The sequence below is a fragment of the Eumetopias jubatus genome, unplaced genomic scaffold, assembly GCF_037043125.1.
Source record: "Eumetopias jubatus isolate StellerSeaLion01/CBP00866 unplaced genomic scaffold, mEumJub1_p1.0 scaffold_10, whole genome shotgun sequence".
NCBI lineage: Eukaryota > Metazoa > Chordata > Mammalia > Carnivora > Otariidae > Eumetopias > Eumetopias jubatus.
In genome coordinates, this window is record NW_028274816.1 from 124,924,183 (window position 1) to 124,945,239 (window position 21,057).

Here is a 21,057-nt window from a genome sequence, read left to right on the forward strand (position 1 = left end):
GTCAAAAGAGAATAAATTTGTATTCTGTAAATGACCTATGACTGGAGTAACAAGTTCTTTCTTTTTAAAACTACCCTCAAAAAAAAAAAAAAAGAATAATTGGTGTTATGGATACTTACTGGGAGAGCCAAGGAACTAGAGCAAAAAATTAAAAATAATGTATCACTGTGCATTTCCAGGAAAGAGAGGTAAAACACGTTTTACCAGATGGAGAAGTTAAAGACAACTAGGATTCATTTCCCCCATTCCTATAAAATAATTCACTGTTCTTATCTGTGAATCTTCAAGGATCTAGTACAGCCACTCCCTACCTTTGCTCAGATGAAAGACAAACCACTCACTAATTTCCAAAAGGCCTCGCCATTTCAAGCTTTCAATCTTCATAGCCAGCAAAGCTGAAGCATCTGTCTCCTTCTGTCCTTTTGAAAGAAGTTTCACCTCTTTCAAAAGCTGTGGCTAGAAAGCCATTTTCTCTCTAGAAGCACACGGTTTAACTCTGTCCTCTGCTTTGTCTACCCTAAATAACAACAAGAACAACAAAGCCTCAGGAGTGCTCCTTCAGCCTCTCAGAAAAGAACCAGCCACCTCTTGGGCTCTTGCACAGCTGCTTCTGTCTTTCTCTGAGAGACACTCCACCCTGGAGGTTCCACAGGCAGGGTAACAAAAACTGGAGCTGAAAAGCTGCTATATGCTTATCTGACCTCCAAAATAGAGACAGGGCCCTAGGGCAACCAGAAACGCCCTTGCAAAAGAAAACTTTTTTACAATTTAAAAATAACAAATTGTATTTGCACATCCCTCATTGTGCAGCCCTCCCAGCTTGTTTCAAACTAGTTTTCTCGAGTTATAATAAAGCACATTAGTACGAACTGTGTTACAAGGAACGTAAGTGAGCTATGTTCTGAAAGCATTTAACAGATTGGCCCTCCATTCTCTATTTCCTTCCTCTTGAGTAGGAGCTACACACCATTTGTAAAAATGCCCAAGAGCATGGTATTTTTCCTACACCAGTCTGATGGCTAATTAGTCACATCACAAACTGGTATTTTTGCACATGATCTACCGTGCCTACGTAGAACGCACATATGTGCCTACCGAGGTTTTACAAACAATATGCTTCGCCTTGACAAAGAAATCAATCATTCTACTAATAACGTAAGGTCGAAAATCCAGTAATATTGTTGGTGATATAATACCATCGGCATAGTACCTACAATTTACAGTTTTCATCAGCAATCTCAATCACATACATGATGCTTCCAATAGCCCACTGAAGCACTGCATCTTTCAGAGGTTCAGAAAGGTTAAGCGGGACCTGCCCAAGGTTATCTATCAGCTTTATCAATGGTGGACGTGGTTTCGGAAACCTGTCAGACCCTAAGCCCTAGCTTTTTTCCCTAGATCCCTCCCAGCTTTAAACAGAGGGCTCCTGACACCCGGCCTCCGCCCAGAAAAGCCCATGACTCCGGGGCGACCGGCCCTTCCCTGCCTGGATCAGAGTTAGCTTCTTCAGCTCCAGCAGGGCTTTCATCCTCCACCACCCTCCCCCCCGCGACCATTCTCTGAAAGAAGCGGAAAGGGAGAGGCGACCAAAAGCTCCTGGGGGAAGGGACGATGACAAACCGGGAAGCGCGGGACACTGCCCCTGCCGTGAGCTCCTTCCCTCCGCCAAGCTGTCCAGCCCTGGCGCGGGCGATCCGGCCACCTATGCCCCAAATTATCCCATCATCACCTCAAACTGTCCCTCCCCCACGCCCCTTCGCCTCCGACAGAGCCCCCCCCCAGGTCGAGGTATCCTTCCACCGGGCCACCCCTCTTCTCTCCCGCGGCCCACCCCTCTTCCACCATCACTCACTGTCGGTGACTGGGCCCGGCCCTCATGGCTGCTCCGTTGCCGCCCGCCGCCGCCACCACTGCTCCACGCCCCGGCCCCTCAGTAGCCGCCGCCGCCGTCGGGACTCGCCGGGAGCCGCTCATGCGCCTGCGCAACCTGGAGTGCCGGGGCCCTCTACGGACGCCCGCGCCTGCGCAGGCCGCGCCGAGGCGTCTTCTTCAGTGCCTGATGCCCTGGACCTCCCGATCGCGGGTGGACATGGCCGCTGGCTTGGAGGAGTGGTTAGGCTTACAGGCTTTCGCGGCTGACCCCAGGTCCAAGGCCTCTGGATTACCTTGTCTAGTTTACTAAACCCTTGGACCACGATGCCCATAAGGAGCCATAGACATAATGACACTTTCAAGATTCTGGATCCTACTTATTCTTGAAGGCCTGAGTGCAGATGCTCTGAGGTGACTGATAATGAACTTGAGATTTCTTTCAAGAAGACGGTCACATCTAGAATGCATTGCGGCTAATTGTGTAAGAGGCAACTTTGACATCCCAGAATACACTACTGGCCAGGAGGTGCTCAGAAGCCCCGAGGATCTTGTCAAGGCGGTGATTGCACTTAAACTTCTTTGGGACACTGCTGAGTTCAGTCTGTTTATCAAGCGCATACTGTTTACTGGACAAAAATGTTCTAGGCATCTCATGTGCCATCGAGGGACTTGCAGGCTAATAGTCCCCTACTTTCCAGCTCTCGCTATGAAGCCTGGCCCTTGTGCAAACTGGTTAACAAAAACTAGACCTTTAGCCCATGGAGACCCAACCATCAGTTCCTAGACCATTGTGCGGCCTTGGCATAGGCAAACAAAAGACTAGACTTAATTGAGTCTTGGAAATCCAGTACAGACTTGACAGCTGAGGGCAGTGCACTTAAGTAGAAGGGAAGAAGAGACACAGGGCTAAACTCTCCTTATTACCATGACCCCCATTCCATCTCCAGCCCAGTTCTGAACTCTACAGTTCAGAGTTTGGAGAGATAGGGACAAAATATAATGTAAGGCAAAAGAAAATCAAGGAGGAGAAGGGGGGGGAGCAGTTCTATTCTTTCTGTGAAAGGTGTTAAATTCTTTGTACTTCTAGAGAAAGAAAAACTACTCCTGATCCCAGGATCTGATATGAATGTTTCAATTCCTAATCTAAGACTAAGGAAATTTTTCCCTCATTTTGGAAAGAAGCAAGAATAAGCTCTACAGTAAAGTTTGAGAATGCTGAAAATGGAGTGTCACTAACATTACTAATTACAAATTACTAATTAAAAATGCAGGGGCACCTGGGTGGCTCAGTTGTTAAGCGTCTGCCTTCGGCTCAGGTCATGATCCCGGGGTCCTGGGATCAAGCCCCGCATCGGGCTCTTTGCTCAGTGGGAAGCCTGCTTCTCCCTCTCCCTCTACCACTCCCCCTGCTTGTGTTCCCTCTCTAGATGTGTCTCTTTCTGTCAAATAAATAAATAAATAAAAATCTTTTTAAAAAATGCATATAGGGGCGCCAGGGTAGTACAGTCAATTAAGCATCTGACTCTTGGTTTTGGCTCAGGTGGTGAGCTCAGGATTGTGAGATCGAGCCCCACATGGGGCTTCACGCTCAGCAGAGTCAGCTTGAGATTCTCTTCCCTCTCCCTCTGCTCCTCCTGCTCGTTCTCCTCTCTCTTTCTCTCTCTCTCTAAAAGAAATAAATTTGGGGTGCTGGGTGGCTCAGTTGGTTAAGCATCTGCCTTTGGCTCCAGTCATGATCCCAGGGTCCTGGAATCAAGTCCCACATCGGGCTCCCTGCTCAGCGGAGTCTGCTTCTCCCTCTGTCTGCCGCTCCCCCTGCTTGTGCTCTCTCTGTGTCAAATAAATAATATTTTTTTTAAAGTTTAAAAAAAGAAATCTTTTTAAAAATGCATATAATGGAATTCTCAAGTCCCTAAGAAATGAAGGGTTAGACCCTGTAGCACCTAGGAACCTGAGGATATTTTACTCATCAGATGCATGTGACTTTTATGTAGACAGCTATATGTCGCTGTGGAAAAACAGTATATAGATTAGCATAATTCAGTCCCTAGAGAAGCAAATCTACCCAAAAGTGCATGCCTCATGTCTGAACTGCCCCCCACCTCTTTACATATATAGAGTAAAATACAACTGCTGACAGAGTAGGGTGGTGGGGCCCAGGACCAAAACCAGAAGCTAGCTCCTGACTTGGGAGAGTTGTCATTAGTTGCAAAAGTATTACCCTTTGGAACAAGAGCACATTTAGCACCACAGAGAAAGGAGGAAGAACTAATATTGACACTATGTTCTGATAAATGGATGTGTAAAAAAAAAAAGGTCAAAGCTGACCCTGAAGCTTCTGGGAACCATATTTTCCTAATTCTACCACCACATGAAGTCCTCTGCTGGAATCTACATGATGATGACATACTTTCTTTTTTTTTTTTAAGTTTATTTATTTATTTAAGGAATCTCTATACCCAGTGTAGGACTCGAACTCACAACCCCAAGATCAAGAGTTGCACATTCCTCTAACCGAGCCAGCTAGGTGCCCCAACAGCATATCTCGTTATATTTGAACCATAAGGGTCTCCTGAAGCATTTCCCTACTTGAATTTCTCTTTTTATATAGATTTATTTTTTTTAAGATTTTATTTATTTATCTGAGAGAGAGAGAATGAGAGATAGAGAGCACGAGAGGGAAGAGGGTCAGAGGGAGAAGCAGACTCCCTGCTGAGCAGAGAGCCTGATGTGGGACTCGATCCCGGGACTCCAGGATCATGACCTGAGCCGAAGGCAGTCATTTAACCAACTGAGCCACCCAGGCGCCCTATATAGATTTATTTTTAAGCTTATTTATTTGTTTGTTTGTTGGTTTGTTTATTTTTAAGTAATCTTTACACCCAATGTGGGGCTCAAACTCACAACCCTAAGATCAAGAGTCCTATGCTCTCCCAACTGAGCCAGCCAGGCAAACCAACCTACTTGAATTTCTTACCAAGGGCAGAATAGCAGATTTTTTTTTTTCTGCCAAGTATCATTATATCCAATGATAATCATTCTGAGAACTACCTCTACTCCATTTTCAGACCCTGTGATTTGGATGAGGTCACCCCAGGCATGGAGCACATAACCCAGACCCAAGTGATTCAGCACGTAACATTCTCTAAGCTACAGTGATTGTCAGGAATAGGCGTGTAACCCAGTCAGAGCCTAAATGCACATGGTGAACTTTCCTTCAGGGGAAATCTGTTGGCTCTTTCTGACTAAAACTGGATGTGAGGAGATGTAAAATCCTGGAGATGCTGCACCATGTTGACACCACAAAGGTAGAGCCAATCTATCTATAGAAATATCATTTATTCATTCAATGAGCAAATATTTATTGAGTACCCATTATGTGTTAGACACTGTTGTAGGTATAGGAGATACAGCAGTGAACAATATATATTATCTTTGTCCTCATAGAACTTACAGTCTAGTAAGGGACATATAATAATAACAACAAACACTTGAATAACATTTACTATGTGTCAAGAACTGTTCTAAGTCCTTTATACATACCAGTTCTTTTAATCATCACGACAACCCTATCCCTATTTTATAAAGAAATTGAAGGAGAGAGAAGTTGCTTGTCCTGGTCACGCAGTAAATAATGGAGCTGAAAATCAACACAGTATATCTGGCTCAATAATCTTTGTGCTCAATCATATATTATAAACTGCCTTATCATAGGAGGGGGAATAAAGGGTCCTCAGAGAGAAGTTAATCAGTCATGGAAGGAACGACCGAAGGAGATACCTGGAAGTGAGAAAGAATAGCGGGCAACTGGGAGACTGAAAAAAATTCAGTTAAGCTGAAAAAGAGGAATGACAAGAGATGAGACTAGTGGAGGCGTCTGGCTGGCTCAGTCCAAAGAGCTCCATGTTGCGTGTAGAGATTACTAAAAATAGATGAATAAACTAAAAACAAACAAACAAAGAGAGATGAGTCTGGCAAAGTAAGCCAGGGCCACATTAGTTTATACTTTATTCTCAGGGCAGTGAAGCAAGGGAGTGACTTGTTCAGATGGAGGCCATGAGGGCTTGGTAAGACTGTGAAGACTCTTGATGATGCTCCTATAGCATTTCAGGCACTGCAATAGGATCATTGCAGGTAGTGATAAATGCTGTGAGGAAATGATATTTAAGTTGATACCTGAATAGGGAGCAGAAACCAAATCTAGAAGAACATAGAAGGCAGGAGTAGCAGATATAAAGGCCTTGAGGCAGAAGTGAGCTTGGCATATTCAAGAGATGGAAAGAGGGATGTCTGGGTGGCTCAGTTGGTCAGGCATCTGCTTTTGGCTCAGGGTCCTGGGATCAAGTCCCACATTGGGCTCCTTACGCAGCAGGGAGTCTGCTTCTCCCTCTGCCTGTCACTCCCCCTGCTTGTGCTCGCTTTCTCTCTCACACACACAACAAAGTCTTTTTTTTTTTTTTTTTTTTTAAGAGAGAGATGGAAAGAAAGTGTGCTGGAAGCCTTGGGAGTAGAAGCAGGGCTCAAGGACATTGGGTTAATCTAGCTGTCAGAAAAAGCCTTTGAAGAGTTTTAATCACATCCTTCCATTTTTATCCCTTTAATCTCTAGAACCCATCTCTGTCTCTCCACCATCTTCACTACTATTTTAGTGAGGAACATACAGTGACACCCAATTGGAAAAGGACTTCCAGATCAGGGAAGTTTTGGATTTTTGCTTTTCAAATGGAAGAGATTAAGCATTTTCTTTTAATTTTTAAAAAGATTTATTTATTTGAGAGAGAGAGCACGCAAGCAGGAGGGACAGAGGGAGAGAAATTCAAGCAGACTATGAGCTGAGCACGGAGCCCAAGGCGGGGCTCAATCCCAGTACACCATTATCATGACTTGAGCCGAAATCAAGGGTCTAATGCTTAACTGATGCCCCTAAGCATCTTTTTTTTTTTTTTTTAAGATTTTATTTATTTAAGGGACGCCTGGGTGGCTCAGTCAGTTAAACATCTGCCTTCAGCTCAGGTCCTGATCCCAGGGTTCTGGGATCGAGTCCCACATTGGGCTCCTTGCCCAGCGGGGACCCTGCTTCTCCCTCTGCCTGCCGCTCCCCCTGCTTGTGCTCTCGCTCTCTGACAAATAAATAAAATCTTTAAAAAGAGAGAGAGAGAGTACGAAGGGGGGGCGTGGAGGGGCAGAGGGAGAGAGAGAAGCAGACTCCCCACTGAGCAGGGAGCCAGAGGCGGGGCTCAATTCCAGGACCCTGGGATCATGACCTGAGCCGAAGGCATACACTTAACCTACTGAGCTACCCAGGCATCCCGAGATCAAGCATTTTTAAAATAAATGCTGATGAGAGGAATATAATACAGAGAGAAATTGTCTATATAGAAAAGAAAGATTAAAACAATTAGCTTTAAGATAAGGACATTTATTGAGAGCCTCCATTGTTCTAAATCATCCATTGTTCTAAATCCTAGATTCAAATGAACACATGATATTAGGTAGATGTGTTTATTATTTTCTTCATTTTACAGATGACAAAACTGACATTTGGAGAGTTGAAATAACTTGTCCAAACTTGCACAGCTAATAAGTAGCAAGTTAACATATGAACCCATGCAGTCTATTTCATTTGATTAGCCTCTCCTAATCTCACAAAATGCATTTCCCCACAATATCCTTGAAGGAAAATCTGGGGGAAAGAAGAGAATTAACAAAGCACTTTGACACATTTCCTCTAAGTTTTTGTGTCATCCCAGGGATTGTCCCAAGGTGTTATTTGTTGCCAATGCTGTAGTACTTAGTTTGTGTTCCTTGGGTGATTTTGCATTTATTTAATTAAGCTCTTCAACCACCATTTAACCTGAAATTGCCCTTCATCCTAATTACAGTTGAAATGGCATTTCACCTTAGTGTCCATGGAAGAAGATTCGTATTTTTCTGATTACCAGCTGCCCTGTATTAAGTGGTATTTTGTTCTTTGGGCACCCATATGCCCAAAAAACATCCAGAATATCATGTTCCAGAAAGGTTGTTTCCTCTGCTCATAGAGCAGGCAGCCTGAAAACTAGAGCCTGGCGCCATTTGCAAACCATCAGTGCATTTAGCGGCCAGTCTCTGTCAATCCTGTGTCACTCAGAGCTACTCTGGACACTTAGCCTCCGCTCCCACAAGAGCAGCCCAGCCAGTTGGTTCCCACCATCCTCCCAACAATTCTGCTCTCTCTGTCCTATATCATCAATTTTCTCCTCTCCACCTGGTCACTGCCACGAGCAAACAAAAATCTCTGATCTTTAAAAAGAAAAAATATTTTCTTAACCCGACCTCTCTTCTCCTCTTCTGTTACCACTCCCTTTTGCTCTGCTCCCCTGGAAAGATATATATATATATACATATTTTTTTTTTTCCTGGCTTCCCTCAATTACATCTCCTCTCATTCACTCTTTTTTAAAGATTTTATTTATTTGACAGAGAGAGAGAGAGAGCACAAGCAGGGGGAGCAGCAGGCAGAGGGAGAAGGAAAAGGAGGCTCCCCGCTGAGCAGGGAGCAAGACAGGGGGCTCGATCCCAGGACCCCAGGATCATGACCTGAGCCGATGGCAGACGCTTAACTGACTGGGCCACACAGGAGCCCCTCTCTCTCTTTTTAAGTAAGCTCTATGCCCAACCCAAGGTAGGGCTCAAACTCACAAGCCTGAGATCAGGTGCCACATATTCTACGGACTGAGCCAGCCTGGTGCCCCATCTCTCATTCTCTCTTAAACTCAATCCATGTAGGTTTTCACCTGGACCGTGCTACCTGAACTGTTCCTGTCAGGTCACGAACATCTCTCTCTCTCTCATCTCTCTCTCTCTCTCTCACACACACGCGCGCGCGCGCGCATGGCCTCCAGGACACAAGTCCTGTGAAAGAGATTTTTGTCCACTTTCTTTTTTTTTGGTTTGGTTTGTTTTTAAGATTTTATTTATTTATTCAGGAGAGACAGAGGCAGAGGGAGAAGCAGGCTCCCCACGGAGCAGAGAGCCCAATGCGGGACTCGATCCCAGAAGGCGTCTAGACACTTAACCGACTGAGCCACCCCAGCGTTCCCCCATTTTCTTAATTCATGTATCCCCGCACCTGGACATGGCCTGTACATAGCATATGAATAAATCCCCATCCCTCCAATCCTCGCAACATTTCTCTCTCAATTTCAAGAGTTTGACTGAGAGGCTTCAAAGAATGACTAAGGCTTCAGGCCGCAAAACGACTTATATCAAGTTCCTCAGGCCGCTAAGGCAATCTGGGGGATTGTAGGTGACTACGCAGCGTCTTCCCCTTTACAGACCCTCTGGTTTTTCTTCAGAAAGGAACGGCCTCGAGCGCCTGGGTGGCTCGGTTGGTTAAGCGACTGCCTTCGGCTCAGGTCATGATCCTGGAGTCCTGGGATCGAGTCCCGCATCGGGCTCCCTGCTCAGCGGGGAGTCGGCTTCTCCCTCTGACCCTCTTGTGCTCTGTCTCTCATTCTCTCTCTCTCAAATAAATAAAATCTTAAAAAAAGAAAGAAAGAAAGAAAGAAAGAAAGGAATGGCCTCAGGGAGGAGATAGTAACGGAGGTTCATAGTTGGGAAATCGGGTCGGCAGCTCTTCGGGAACACCGACCCGGGGAGTACTCCCTACAGGAGGCTCGTATGAAACAATGATGCAGACTGTCGGAGAACGCTGCGGACCGCTGGGCCAAGCCAGGGGGATACTGGGAGAGAACCTGCAAGCCTGAAACCAGGCAGAACCAAAAAGCACCCGTTCTGGCTCTCACGACCTTTCCTCCTTAGATGCGTCAGTTTCCCCAGCTGGGAGAAGTCAGAAACTGAGAAAGATTTCTGCCGCTTGGCCTCACGGGAGATGTAGTCTCTCAGAAGCCTGGGCTAGAAGGACCTTTTACAAAACTTTGGCAGGAGAAGAAGAAAACAGGATGTGTATGGGAGTCCAAAACGATCATCATGTCCACGCAAACTCTAAATACACATTTTCCTTTTCCTTAGCCTCGGTCAGTCTCCAGAGCAGCGTCCCCTCCTTCACACCTCCAACATCCCGTGTATCTCCGCACTCTGGGCCAATCTAGCTTTCTCCTGCTCGCTCGCTTTTCCACCGCTCTATCCAATCGTAGGTGAGTTCCTGGTCAGTTCCCGGAGTGCCTTGCGGCTGTAATGGCTGCCCCCAGCCGGCGCGCGGCTGCGCTTCTTGGGGCGGTGTTAGGGGTCCGGCAGTTGGGCCCAGATGCCGTGAGGGAGTGGGGGGCCCGGCTCTCCTCGCTCTTTGACTGTCAGCGGAGGTGCGTGTCCTGTTTCGCGGGCTCCGCTTTCTCTGGTCCCCGCCTAGCCTCTGCCTCTCGCCGTTATGGGCAGAGCTCAGCCTTGGACCGCTTCCTTGGACTCTCTGAGCCAGACAGTTCGTTGACTTCTCACCCTCCCGGCGTGTCCATGCACAGAGGTAAAGGGCCCGGATAGGCTTGTCCCGGATTGTCACGGTTTTAGCAGTGAAAGTTCCGGGTCGGGGAAACTCCTCAGTCTCTGGGGATATCATCATTGTTCCTATATTGTGGAAAACGATCTTGAGGCCTCGATAGAGAGGCGAGCCTTGAAGGATCTCACAGGAAAGAGATACCAGGTTTTAAGAGTTGGGAGCCAGAGGGAACCGTTATGGTCACAATCAGAGACGCTCAGAAAGAGCAAGAGATTAAGGGCCACAAGCAAGGCCGAATTGTGGCTCTCTGCCCCAAGATGGGAAGCAAACTTGGTCCCATAAGTGCCCCATCTACTTGTCAAGAGACTGAGTTACACCTGGGAAATAGCACCCTCTGTTCTTCAAGTAGCTAGACTACACTCTGGTAGGGAGACTGCACCCAAAAACTGGTCATTGTAATGCAGTTTTATAAGAAACTAATACTTATAAATACTGAGAAACCTTGTAAAGCCTTCATAACACCCTTAGTAGGGTGAGATTGTCCGAGCTGGAGGGATTTCTGGCATTATCTGACCTAGCTGTACTTTCACACACGTACATATATTTATCAGGCACGGTACAATTCCACACAGTAATTGAGTATTGTGTAACCGCCAGGCATTGTGTTGATTGTTTCTACAAAATTGCCAATTGTCAAAAGAAGGTTTTTTTTTTTAAGATTTATTTATTTATTTATTTGAAAGAGAGAGAGAGAGAGCACATGAGGGGGGAGGGTCAGAGGGAGAAGCCGACTCCCTGCTGAGCAGGGAGCCCGATGCGGGACTTGATCCCAGGACTCCAGGATCATGACTCGAGCCGAAGGCAGTCGCTTAACCAACTGAGCCACCCAGGTGCCCCGTCAAAAGAAGGTTTTAAGTAGGTATTGTTAATACTATCTCCATTTTACATGTGAGAAAACTGAGGAGCTTAGAGAAGTTAGAGAATTTGATACAATCATATAAACAAATTAATGGACAAGCTAAGTCTCAAAGCCAGGTCTCAGCTTCAACCTGGTCCACTAATCTTGTATTCCCTACTTCCTTTGTGGGTGGGTAGGACTGAGTACCTGACAAGGGATCCAGATTGCACTACCTCTCACTCCCCTCCTGCCCCCACACACAGATGAGCAGGATCTCCTCTTGGTCCATCGTCCCGACATGCCTGAGAACTCCAGGGTCCTACGAGTGGTCCTCCTGGGTGCCCCGAATGCAGGGAAGTCAACACTCTCCAACCAGCTGCTGGGTCGGAAAGTATGCTGCATCCTTGACACTCCCCCCGCCTCCCTTATCTCTTACTTTTTTCTCTTTCTTCATGAATTGTCCTGCAGTGATCTGGGATCTCAGTTGGGACTTCTTTGTTTTTGGCAGGTCTTCCCTGTCTCCAAGAAGGTGCACACCACTCGCTGCCAAGCTCTGGGGGTCATCACAGAGAAAGAGGCCCAGGTGGTGGGTACCTGCAAAGGAAGTCCAGGAAACTGGACAGCGGGTGAACTTAAGAGGGTCTCCCTTACAGTTAGACCTGAAGAAAATGTTAAATTCACTTTTCTGAGGGAAGGAGGTCTCCTCTTTCGTTAGGCCTAGTGCAGTTCTCTCTACTTCCCCCCTCTGGCATCTAGTCAGAAAGATCTCCTTCCCTCTTAAATCCTTCCTAATCTTCCATGTATTTACAGTCATCATCTTTTTCTTGGATCCTATCTAGAATTAAAACAGCTGGAGGGTAAAAATCTAAAGTCATCCTGGCCTAGAGTGGGTGCAGGCTTCTGACATCAATGGTGGCCTTTCTCTCACTCGCCAGTTATAATCGTTCCATCTGGGGGGGTGGGCATCTCTCTTTCCTGATTTTAGATTCTACTTGACACACCTGGCCTCATCAGCCCTGTTAAACAGAAAAGGTAATAGCTGTGGAAACAGGTTTGTAGAGGGAAAGGTGTTGAGGAGAAGGTGAGGAGATTCCATCATAGGGGCTGGAAAACCCCCTTATCATACCCTATCCCTCATTAGGAGTATACCAGTCATAAGACCCTTCCTGACCTAAGTTTGTCCCTCAGGCACCATCTGGAGCTTTCTTTGTTGGAAGATCCATGGAAGAGCATGGAATCTGCTGATCTGGGTTAGACTCATAATGGGAATCTGAAGCCCAATTTACATGGTCATGACCTCTTGTTCCTGGTAGTTTGGGGGATGGGGGATGGGGGTTGGCCCAGAGCCCATATCATGGACATTTTGGGGGGGGTGGGGAGAGAGTGGTCATATATTTGTCCTGCTGCCCACCCTGTCACCTTCTAGTTGTGGTCCTTGTGGATGTCTCAGACAAGTGGACTCGGAACCAGCTCAGGCCCCAGGTGCTCCAGTGCCTGACCCAGTTCTCCCAAGTCCCTAGCATCCTTGTCATGAACAAGGTGAGCACCACCTACCTGAAGAAGGGGTCTACTTTCCTCCATGGTGCCCATCTCACTGACCACACACCCTCTGCCCGTCCTCCATGCCCAGGTAGATTGCCTGAAGCAGAAGTCTGTTCTCCTGGAGCTCACAGCAGCCCTTACTGAAGGTGTGGTCAATGGCAAGAAGCTCAAGATGCGGCAGGCCCTTCGCTCACAGCCTGGCACTCCTTGCCCTAGCCCAGCAGCTAAGGGCCCAAAAACAGGGTCTGTGGGAGGCCCTCAGAGGATTGGCTGGCCCCACTTCCAGGAGATCTTCATGTTGTCAGCCCTAAGCCAGGAGGATGTGAAAACACTAAAGGTCAGTTAGCCTTGGCCATAGCCTGGCCTCTGATTTCTGCCATGTGAAGACAAGCCTCAGAGTCCCTCCTGATAGTGAGAATGAGTAGGTAAGTCTTGGTTGGGACTGAGCTGCCCATCTACCCCGCTCTGTACCCACAGCATTACCTCCTGGCACAGGCCCGGCCAGGACCCTGGGAATTCCACAGTGGAGTCCTCACTAGCCAGACGCCTGAGGAGATCTGTGCCAACGTCATCCGAGAGAAGCTCCTAGAACACCTGCCCCAGGAGATGCCCTATAGTGTGCAGCAGGTGCTGGCACAATGAAGGAATCTGGGGGCTCTTCACCATGCACACACCCAAGACAGAACACCTGGGGCCCGGAGACGTAGGGATATGGGTCTGTCTGACTAATCATGATGTCTCCCTGTGCAGAGGACAGTGATGTGGGAGGAAGGGCCAAGCGGGGAGCTGGTGATCGAACAGAAGCTTCTGGTGCCCAAAGAATCTCATGTGGTAAGCCGGGTTAGGCTTGGAGAAAGAACCAGGGCATTAGGCAGGGGTTCTTCCTCCGCTGCTTGGGAGCCCTGAGAGCAGGCTTGTGTCTCTCTCTCTCTCTCTCTCTCTCTCTCACCCCACCCTCAGAGGATCCTGATTGGTCCAAAGGGGCACTTGATCTCCCAGATTGCACAGGAGGTGGGCCGCCACCTCATGGACATCTTCCTCTGCGATGTTCGGCTCCGCCTCTCTGTGAGGCTTCTCAAGTGACCACCCTCTGCTGCCTCGCCTAGGGTGTCTCAGCCAGAGCTGCTGGCAGGCCCACTGACCAGGACGGCCCCTGCCCAAGGACAGGGACTGGTGAGAGGCGTGGGCACTGCCTGCCTGGCTGACTGACTGACGGCTGGCTTGGCCTTACTGAGTCTGCCTAGCCCCTGCCTGACCACGTCTGTTGGAGGAAGGAACTTATCTTAGCTCAGTTCCCAGCTCATTCCCCTGCCTGGGGTCCCAGCTGCTTAGGTCTAGAAGTTGGCTCTTTGGTAGGAACAATGCCACCCCACTTCTGGCTGGCAGCGAACCCAGAGTTCCTCCCTGAGTTGCCAGTTTTAGCAGAGAGGACTTTTTCCTATCCACTCAGTTCCTCTACCTTAAAGCCACGTATAAGAACCTGTGGGTCCTAAGTGAGATAGTGCCGCTCACTCCATCTGTCTCCCCAGTCTTGGATGATAATAAAATTAAAAAACAAGCATACTGGTTCTCATCTTTATTTCTTTTTTTTTTAAAGATTTTATTTATTTATTTGAGAGAGAGAGAGAACGAGTGGGAGGAGGGGCAGAGGGAGAAGCAGACTCCCCACTGAGCAGGCAGTCTGACGCGGGGCTCGATCCCAGGACCCTGGCATCATGACCTGAGCCAAAGGCAGACGCTTAACCGACTGAGCCACCCAGGCGCCCTCATCTTTGTTTCTTATAAGCAGAAAGAGAGAACCCATTCCCTCACCCCGACCCTATTGTCTGAGCTGGAGTCTCCCTCCCTTCCAGTGGTCTGCTCCAGGGTCCTGAGCTCTCTTCTTGGCACGTATTCTGGGTACAGCAAGAGAACCGTTACCATTACTAAACTCAGTAATGGTAACGGTTTCCTCGCCATCCCCAAGTGTCCCGGTGGTCAGCAGGCTGTGATAGGCTGAGCGGCGAGCCCGGCGGGTTTGCAGCATCCCCTGCCCTCATCTGGCTCCAGAGCTGTGGGGACCCGGACTAGTACATCATCTATACTGTAGTATCTCATTGCAAACTTACAGTATATGATGATATCCCAGCCAGGGCCCTGCAGCAGGCACAGGGAGCATGGCTTGGAGAGCGCTGTGGCAGGGAGGGCCAGGGGCTGGGACAGAGCAGGACAGGTCAGTGCGGGACACACAGAGCTCCCCACTCCCCACTCCATAGCTCCTGAGCCAGCAGCTCCTTGATGGTTGTGGTCAAGGGCAGCCCGAGTCAGGTAGGGAAGGGGCCTGGCCTGGAGAACCCTGCAGAGCTAGGGTCTGTTGAGATCTCCTTGGGGACCCAGTGTCAGAATTAAACAAGCTGGAGATCACACAGTGAGGCAGAAGGTTCCCTCTGGTCAGACCAAAAAGCAGACAGACAGGCCCAGGAGAGGGTACTTACCTCCGGCTGGAACTGCAGACTGGGGAGGCCTTCATAGGTAAGGAGGCCCTGACCCTGCCTCTCCACGCAAGCTGCTGGCCTTTTAATCCACTGGCCCCTCCCCTGGGTGGGGCACTTTCCCCTGGTTCTAGAAAGCCCCGCCTCTTAACCCTTTCCCTGTTGGACTCCTTGGAACAAGGGTCACTGGCCCCTCTCTCTCCTAGGCCCTTTCTCCCATAAATGTTATGGCCCTTGCTAAGACTAGGGTCTTTCACTCCTTTCCCCGTGAAGCTGATCATCTCTCTGCTGGGCCTGGGAGGAGGAGGAACAGCCTCACCCCATCCTTCAGGGTTTAATTGTTGGCTGTAGCCCAGCTGGTGGTGGCAGTCATGGTGGTGGCAGTGGTGGCGGTGAACTGTTAGTTGAAACTCTGTAAGGCAGGAAGGGTCCTGACAGCTGGATTCCTGGGGCAAGCTCAGGCTTAAATTTCAGTTCCTGGGCCCCTGCCTGTGTTTATGCTGAGCCCAAGGAGGGTAGGCCTAGGCTACCTCTGCTATGGCAAGTTCCCCTGGGGGGACGGGGTCCTTGGCGAGTCATTTGAGGGCAGGGGAATTCAGGCTCTTCTGAGAGCCAGCATAAGAATGGGTAGGGGCCTGTTCAGAGCTCAAGCCACTTACAGTGTGAGCCTTGCAGTATTCAGTTCTCTGCCTCTGGGCTAGGCAAGATTCCTGGTGTGGAGACTTCTCAGAATGGGGGAGGGAGCTCTGTTTATTTTATTTTTTTAAGATTTTATTTATTTGAGAGAGAGAGTGAGAAAGAGCATGAGAGGGAAGAGGGTCAGAGGAAGAAGCAGACTCCCTGCTGAGCCGGGAGCCCGATGCGGGACTTGATCCCGGGACTCCAGGATCATGACCTGAGCCCAAGGCGGACGCTTAACCAACTGAGCCACCGAGGCACTCCTCGTTTTTTATTTATTCATCTAAGAGAGAGAGATTGTGTGCCTATGAGGTCGGGGGGGGGGGGGATGCAGGGTAGGAGGAGCTGAGGGAGAGGGAGAGAATCTTTTTTTTTTTTCTAAGATTTTGTAAGAGAGAGAGCACCTTAGAGGGGGGAGGGTCCGAGGGAGAAGTAGACTCCCTGCTGAGCAGGGAGCCTGGGACTCGATCCCGGGACTCCAGGATCATGACCTGAGCCGAAGGCAGTCGCCTAACCAACTGAGCCACCCAGGCTCCCGAGGGAGAGAATCTTAAGCATACTCCCAGCTGAGTGCAGACCCCAATGCAGGGCTCGACCCCATGACCCCCGACTGAGGCAACCAGGGGCCCTGCTCTTCCCTCTGGCACAATCTTCCCTCCTTTGTTATCTAGTTAACTCCTATTCCCTCTTCATATGTAAGTAACACCTCTGCAGGCTAGTTAAATCTACCTGTTATGGGCTCATTTATTTGTGTGATTAATCATTTAGGCAAATAATCACGGGGGCCTGGTTATTGGCCAATCATATCAAAAATGTCTGACATGGAGCTAAACTCAATGTGATGGAGGAGAAAAACTTTGGCCTGGGGAGGCAGGCAAATAAAACTGTAGCTCTTAGGCAAGTCTTTTTCTCTCAGACCCTTCCCGTTCTCCTTGTAGACAGCAGTAACAACAGTCCCCAATTCAGAACTGTGAGCTAGGTGCCTAGCTACTGGCAAAGCACTTAGCCAAATGCCCTTCATGGAATATTCTTGAAAGCCGCTCAAGGCCATTGAGAGAGCCCAGGTTTAGAAATAACAGGCCCTGGGACACCAGGCTGGCTCAGTCAGTGAGGCATGTGACTCTTGACCTCGGGATTGTAAGTTCAAGCCCCACGTTGAGTATAAAGATTACTTAAAAATAGGGGCGCCTGGGTGGCTCGGTCAGTTAAGCATCAGCCTTTCGGCCCAGGTCATGATCTCAGGGTCCTGGGATCAGAGTCCCATGTCAGGCTCCCTTCTCATCTGGGAGCCTGCATGCATCTCCCTCTCCCTCTGCCTGCAGCTCCCCCTGCTTGTGCTCTCTCTCTCTCACAAATAAAAAATAATATCTTAAAAAAAAATTACTTAAAAATAAAATCTTAAGAGGGCACGTGTGTGGCATAGTTGGTTAAACATCTGCCTTCGGCTCAGGTCATGATCCCAGGGTCCTGGGATCGAGTCCCGCATCAGGCTCCCTGCTCTGCGGGGGGCCTGCTTCTCCCTCTCCCTCTCCCCCTGCTTGTGTTCCTGCTCTCGCTATCTCTCTTTGTCAAATAAATAATCTTTAAAAAAAATAAATAAAATCTTAGAAAGAAAGGAAGAAAGAAAGAAAAAGGGAGGGAGGGATGGAGAGAGGGAGGAAGGAAGCACAGGTCCCGAGTGACAGTCCCCACAGGCCGCCACATCCAGCTCTGTGACCTTAACCTTAGATGGAGTGCTCTCAGCTTCAGTTTTCTTGTATGTACAATGGGAGCAATCCATCCCTAGCTCCTGTGGGGGTGACCAGGGTCATGTGCGTGCTCATCTCAGACTCCCAGGTCAGACTTAGTACCTGTGGAACCAATGTTGATGTCCTTCCCTTCTTTCCTCTGTCTCACTCACTAGCTGTTTGACTAGAGGCAAAGTGCCACTTCTCTGAGCTTTGGTGGTAACACATAGTTCACCATGTTGTAAGAAATGAGAAATATGGCTGAGAAACATTTACAAACCCAGGCACTCTAGCCAGGTGAGAAATTATCATATGTCTGCTCCTTGCCCCTTTTCCTGTCCTGTGACCCCTCCTGCCATGCCACCTCTACTCAGAGACCCCACAGACAGGTCAGGCTTCTTCACCAGAGTAAAGGCTTCATGCACCGAGACCAAGATTTACGCCACTCATTGCCTAGGCTTCTGCCTAGTCCCTGCTTAGTCCTAAGACCAAAGATGAACATGGGCAGAAACCAGGGGTCCTGAAGGTAGAAGAGAGAGATATCTCAGCCAGCCAGAGATCCTGTGGCTTTGGCCTGGCTGGGGTGGAGGGTGCTGTCATCAGGGTGTGGGCTGGAGCAGAGTCTGAACCTGGGTGGGGTAGTCTGGGGACCCTGATAAGTGGACTTGGGGCTATCAGGGTGGAGGCCCTGTGCTTATCGGGAGCCTGCAGGGGCCACGAGGGCCTGAGGACACTTCCCGCCCAGAGCTGTCTCCTGGATGGCAGCCCTTCCATCCCTTTGCCTCCTTGGAACCCTTCTGGAAGTCCAATGGAGACTCTGCCCCTTCCCTGGCCAGCATGGGGTTCGGGGACACAATCCAGGTCCTTGGACCTGGCCTTGCACTCTAAATTTTATTTATTTATTTATTTGAGAGAGAGAGAGCACAAGCAGGGGGAGCAGCAAAGAGAGAGGGAGAAGCAGGGAGCCTGAGACGGGGCTCGATCTCAGGACCCTGGGCTCATGACCTGAGCTGAAGGCAGACGCTTAACTGACTGAGCCACCCAGGCGCCCATGGCCTTGCATTCTAACAACTGTTGCTTCAAATCAGGAGCTCCATTGGCTTTCCTGAGGCCAGTGTGGACTGGTCTGGGACCTTAACCTTCTCATGTCTAATTTCAGTCCCTGCCGCAGCAGCTTTGAGCCTTTGACTCTTATTTTGATCTTCAGATGAACTCCTTAAACCATATGGTGAATGACAAAGTTAAGGATGGTCAGAGCTGCAAGAATCCTTCAAAATCATGGAATTCAAGTAATCCCTTTATAGAGGAGAGGAAACCGAGGCCTAGAGAAGGGGAGCGAATCGCCCCCCAAAGCTTCAGCGTCCCCTCCACCTCTCCACACCTGGGAACCCGTGAGCCTAAGAAGAACAGCAGCTGCAAGTACTCACACACGGACACAGCACGTGGCACACACGTGCACAGCACACATGTGTAATGCCCACATAGACGCAGACACACAGAAATACACAGCACACATATTAAAAAACTAGATTCAGCTAGTAAAATTACTCTCAATTCCCTCGTCGTTACTCTGTTAAGTTCCATGGAGTTGACAGTTTTGCACAATGATGGTGGCCAAATCATAGGGTCACTAGTGTCCCACTCAAAGTACAATCAACAGCAAAACTCATCCTGGAACCAAGGACTTTGAGAAGTTCCGGGAGGTTCTTGCTTTCCTGTTTTGCTTTACATGCTGGGAACCCAAAGCAAGAGGCTGGTGTAACCCCAGGAGCTTACCAGGTGTGAGAAAGAAAAGCTGGAACACTGTTCTAATCTTTATTCTCTATGTGATAGATTGGGGCTTGAGATCTGGGGGACCTATCAGAGATGACTGCTTGGTTTCACCGTGGCCAGCCTGTGAAGCTTCTCCCAACCCTCCCTGACACCTGCCTCCTTAAGTCCAGGCTTTGAACCTGCTCGGTTTTTCTCATCACACGGAGAATTCATCTGATCCCTTATTTGTCCCCAACTACCCCGGGAGCAGGCACCTTGTGGGATTCTTCTCTGTGGCCGCAGCACCCCTCACGGGTCTCATCCTGCGAGGTGCTCAGAGAGCACGTTTGCACTGGAAAGATGCTTACCCCACAGACCGTGCTAGCGCTCAAGTACCCGACACACTCCCATACACCCTCCGGGACGCTCAGCCAGCCCCATGGGCACGTGTGCGTGTCGCACAACGAACACAGATGCGGTGGGGTTTTAGCCCTGTCTTCTCTGGGGACTTTGCCAATGTCCGTCCATCAGTCTCCAAAAGATGACTACATGCCAATTTTATTTTTTTGATAAAGATTTTATTTTTATTATTATTTTTTAAAGATTGTTTTTATTTATTTGACAGAGAGAGACAGCGAGAGAAGGAACACAAGCAGGGGGAGTGGGAGAGGGAGAAGCAGGCTTCCCGCCGAGCAGGGAGCCCGATGTGGGTCTCGATCCCAGGACCCTGGGATCATGACCTGAGCCGAAGGCAGACGCTTAACAATGAGCCACACAGGCGCCCCAAAGATTTTATTTTTAAATAATCTCTACATCCAATGTGGGGCTCAAACTCATAACCCTGAGATCAGGAGTCACACACTCTGCTGACTGAGCCAGCCAGACGCCCCTATGGGCCAATTTTGTTGTACAGAAACTGAGGCTCCTGGAGTAAACACATGGCCTGCGTGATCCGGTAAATTGGGAGATGAGGCAGGACTACAACTCTGTTCTCCAGACTCCAGGCCCCAGGCTTTGTGCACAAACTTGCTATGAATGAGGTGGATTTTGTGTGTGTCTCTGTGAGAACTTTTTGAGGTTTTTGTTTTTAAGTTTTTATTTATTTATTTGAGAGAGAGCTTGAGTGGGGTGAGGGGCAGAGGGAGAAGCAGACTCCCCACTGAGCAGGGAGCCCAACGCGGGACTTGATCCCAGGACTCCAGGATCATGACCTGAGCCGAAGGCAGATGCTTAACGGACTGATCTACCCAGGTGCCCCAACTTTTTGAGTTTCAAAGGCAAGAGAATCAGACCTGAGTTCTGGCCACTTGGTAATATGATTCTGAGTGAGTTGCCTCATCTCTCTGAGCCTTGGTCTCCTCATCTCTAAAATGGGGATGACAATAATACCTCGCGAGACCCTGGGGAAATTTGGCAAAAGAATGTGTGTGAAGCCTCTGTGTGACTCAGGATGCCCTCCTCACTCCCACTAGCTCAGAATCTCCCACCTGTCCAACCCCTTTTTTAGCCTCTTCCACAGCTGTTCCAACCCAGCAATAACCCTCTCTCTTCTGACTTCTGCTTCCTGTGAGCCGGGCCCTTGCCTGGAGCTCACATGCCCTGGACTCACACGCCATCCTTGGCTTGAACCAGAGCCTTAGCCTGTATAGTTCCGGGCTTGTGCCTTAGAGTTCTTCCTTT

The 21,057-nt window shown here is 48.9% G+C and overlaps 2 protein-coding genes across 3 annotated transcripts in view; one reads left to right on the forward strand and one right to left on the reverse strand.

Moving 5' to 3' along the window:
• The window catches only part of FAM222B (family with sequence similarity 222 member B), a 76,036-nt gene extending 74,069 nt beyond the window's left edge, over window positions 1-1,967 (reverse strand). For both annotated transcript variants that reach the window (XM_088028394.1, XM_028109322.2), the window contains exon 1: window positions 1,856-1,967. The gene's annotated coding sequence lies outside the window, so the exon portion shown is untranslated. The remainder of the gene's footprint in view (window positions 1-1,855) is intronic.
• An 8,078-nt stretch (window positions 1,968-10,045) lies between these two features.
• Window positions 10,046-14,310, forward strand: ERAL1 (Era like 12S mitochondrial rRNA chaperone 1). Its single transcript, XM_028109429.1, has 10 exons — window positions 10,046-10,336; window positions 11,471-11,598; window positions 11,716-11,793; window positions 12,193-12,239; window positions 12,396-12,457; window positions 12,634-12,746; window positions 12,838-13,086; window positions 13,227-13,376; window positions 13,500-13,580; window positions 13,710-14,310. Exons 1-10 carry the CDS (start codon window positions 10,054-10,056, stop codon window positions 13,830-13,832), a joined length of 1,314 nt encoding a protein of 437 aa, XP_027965230.1. The 5' UTR covers window positions 10,046-10,053; the 3' UTR covers window positions 13,833-14,310.
• The last annotated feature ends 6,747 nt before the right edge of the window (window positions 14,311-21,057 follow it).

Bases quoted from the DNA above. Each gene is read 5' to 3' on its own strand.
- ERAL1 (XM_028109429.1), top strand. From the start codon at position 10,054: ATGGCTGCCCCCAGCCGGCGCGCGGCTGCGCTTCTTGGGGCGGTGTTA. The intron at 11,599-11,715 runs GTATGCTGCATC...TGTTTTTGGCAG, and splicing joins ACCAGCTGCTGGGTCGGAAA to GTCTTCCCTGTCTCCAAGAA. The intron at 13,581-13,709 runs GTAAGCCGGGTT...CCCCACCCTCAG, and splicing joins TGCCCAAAGAATCTCATGTG to AGGATCCTGATTGGTCCAAA.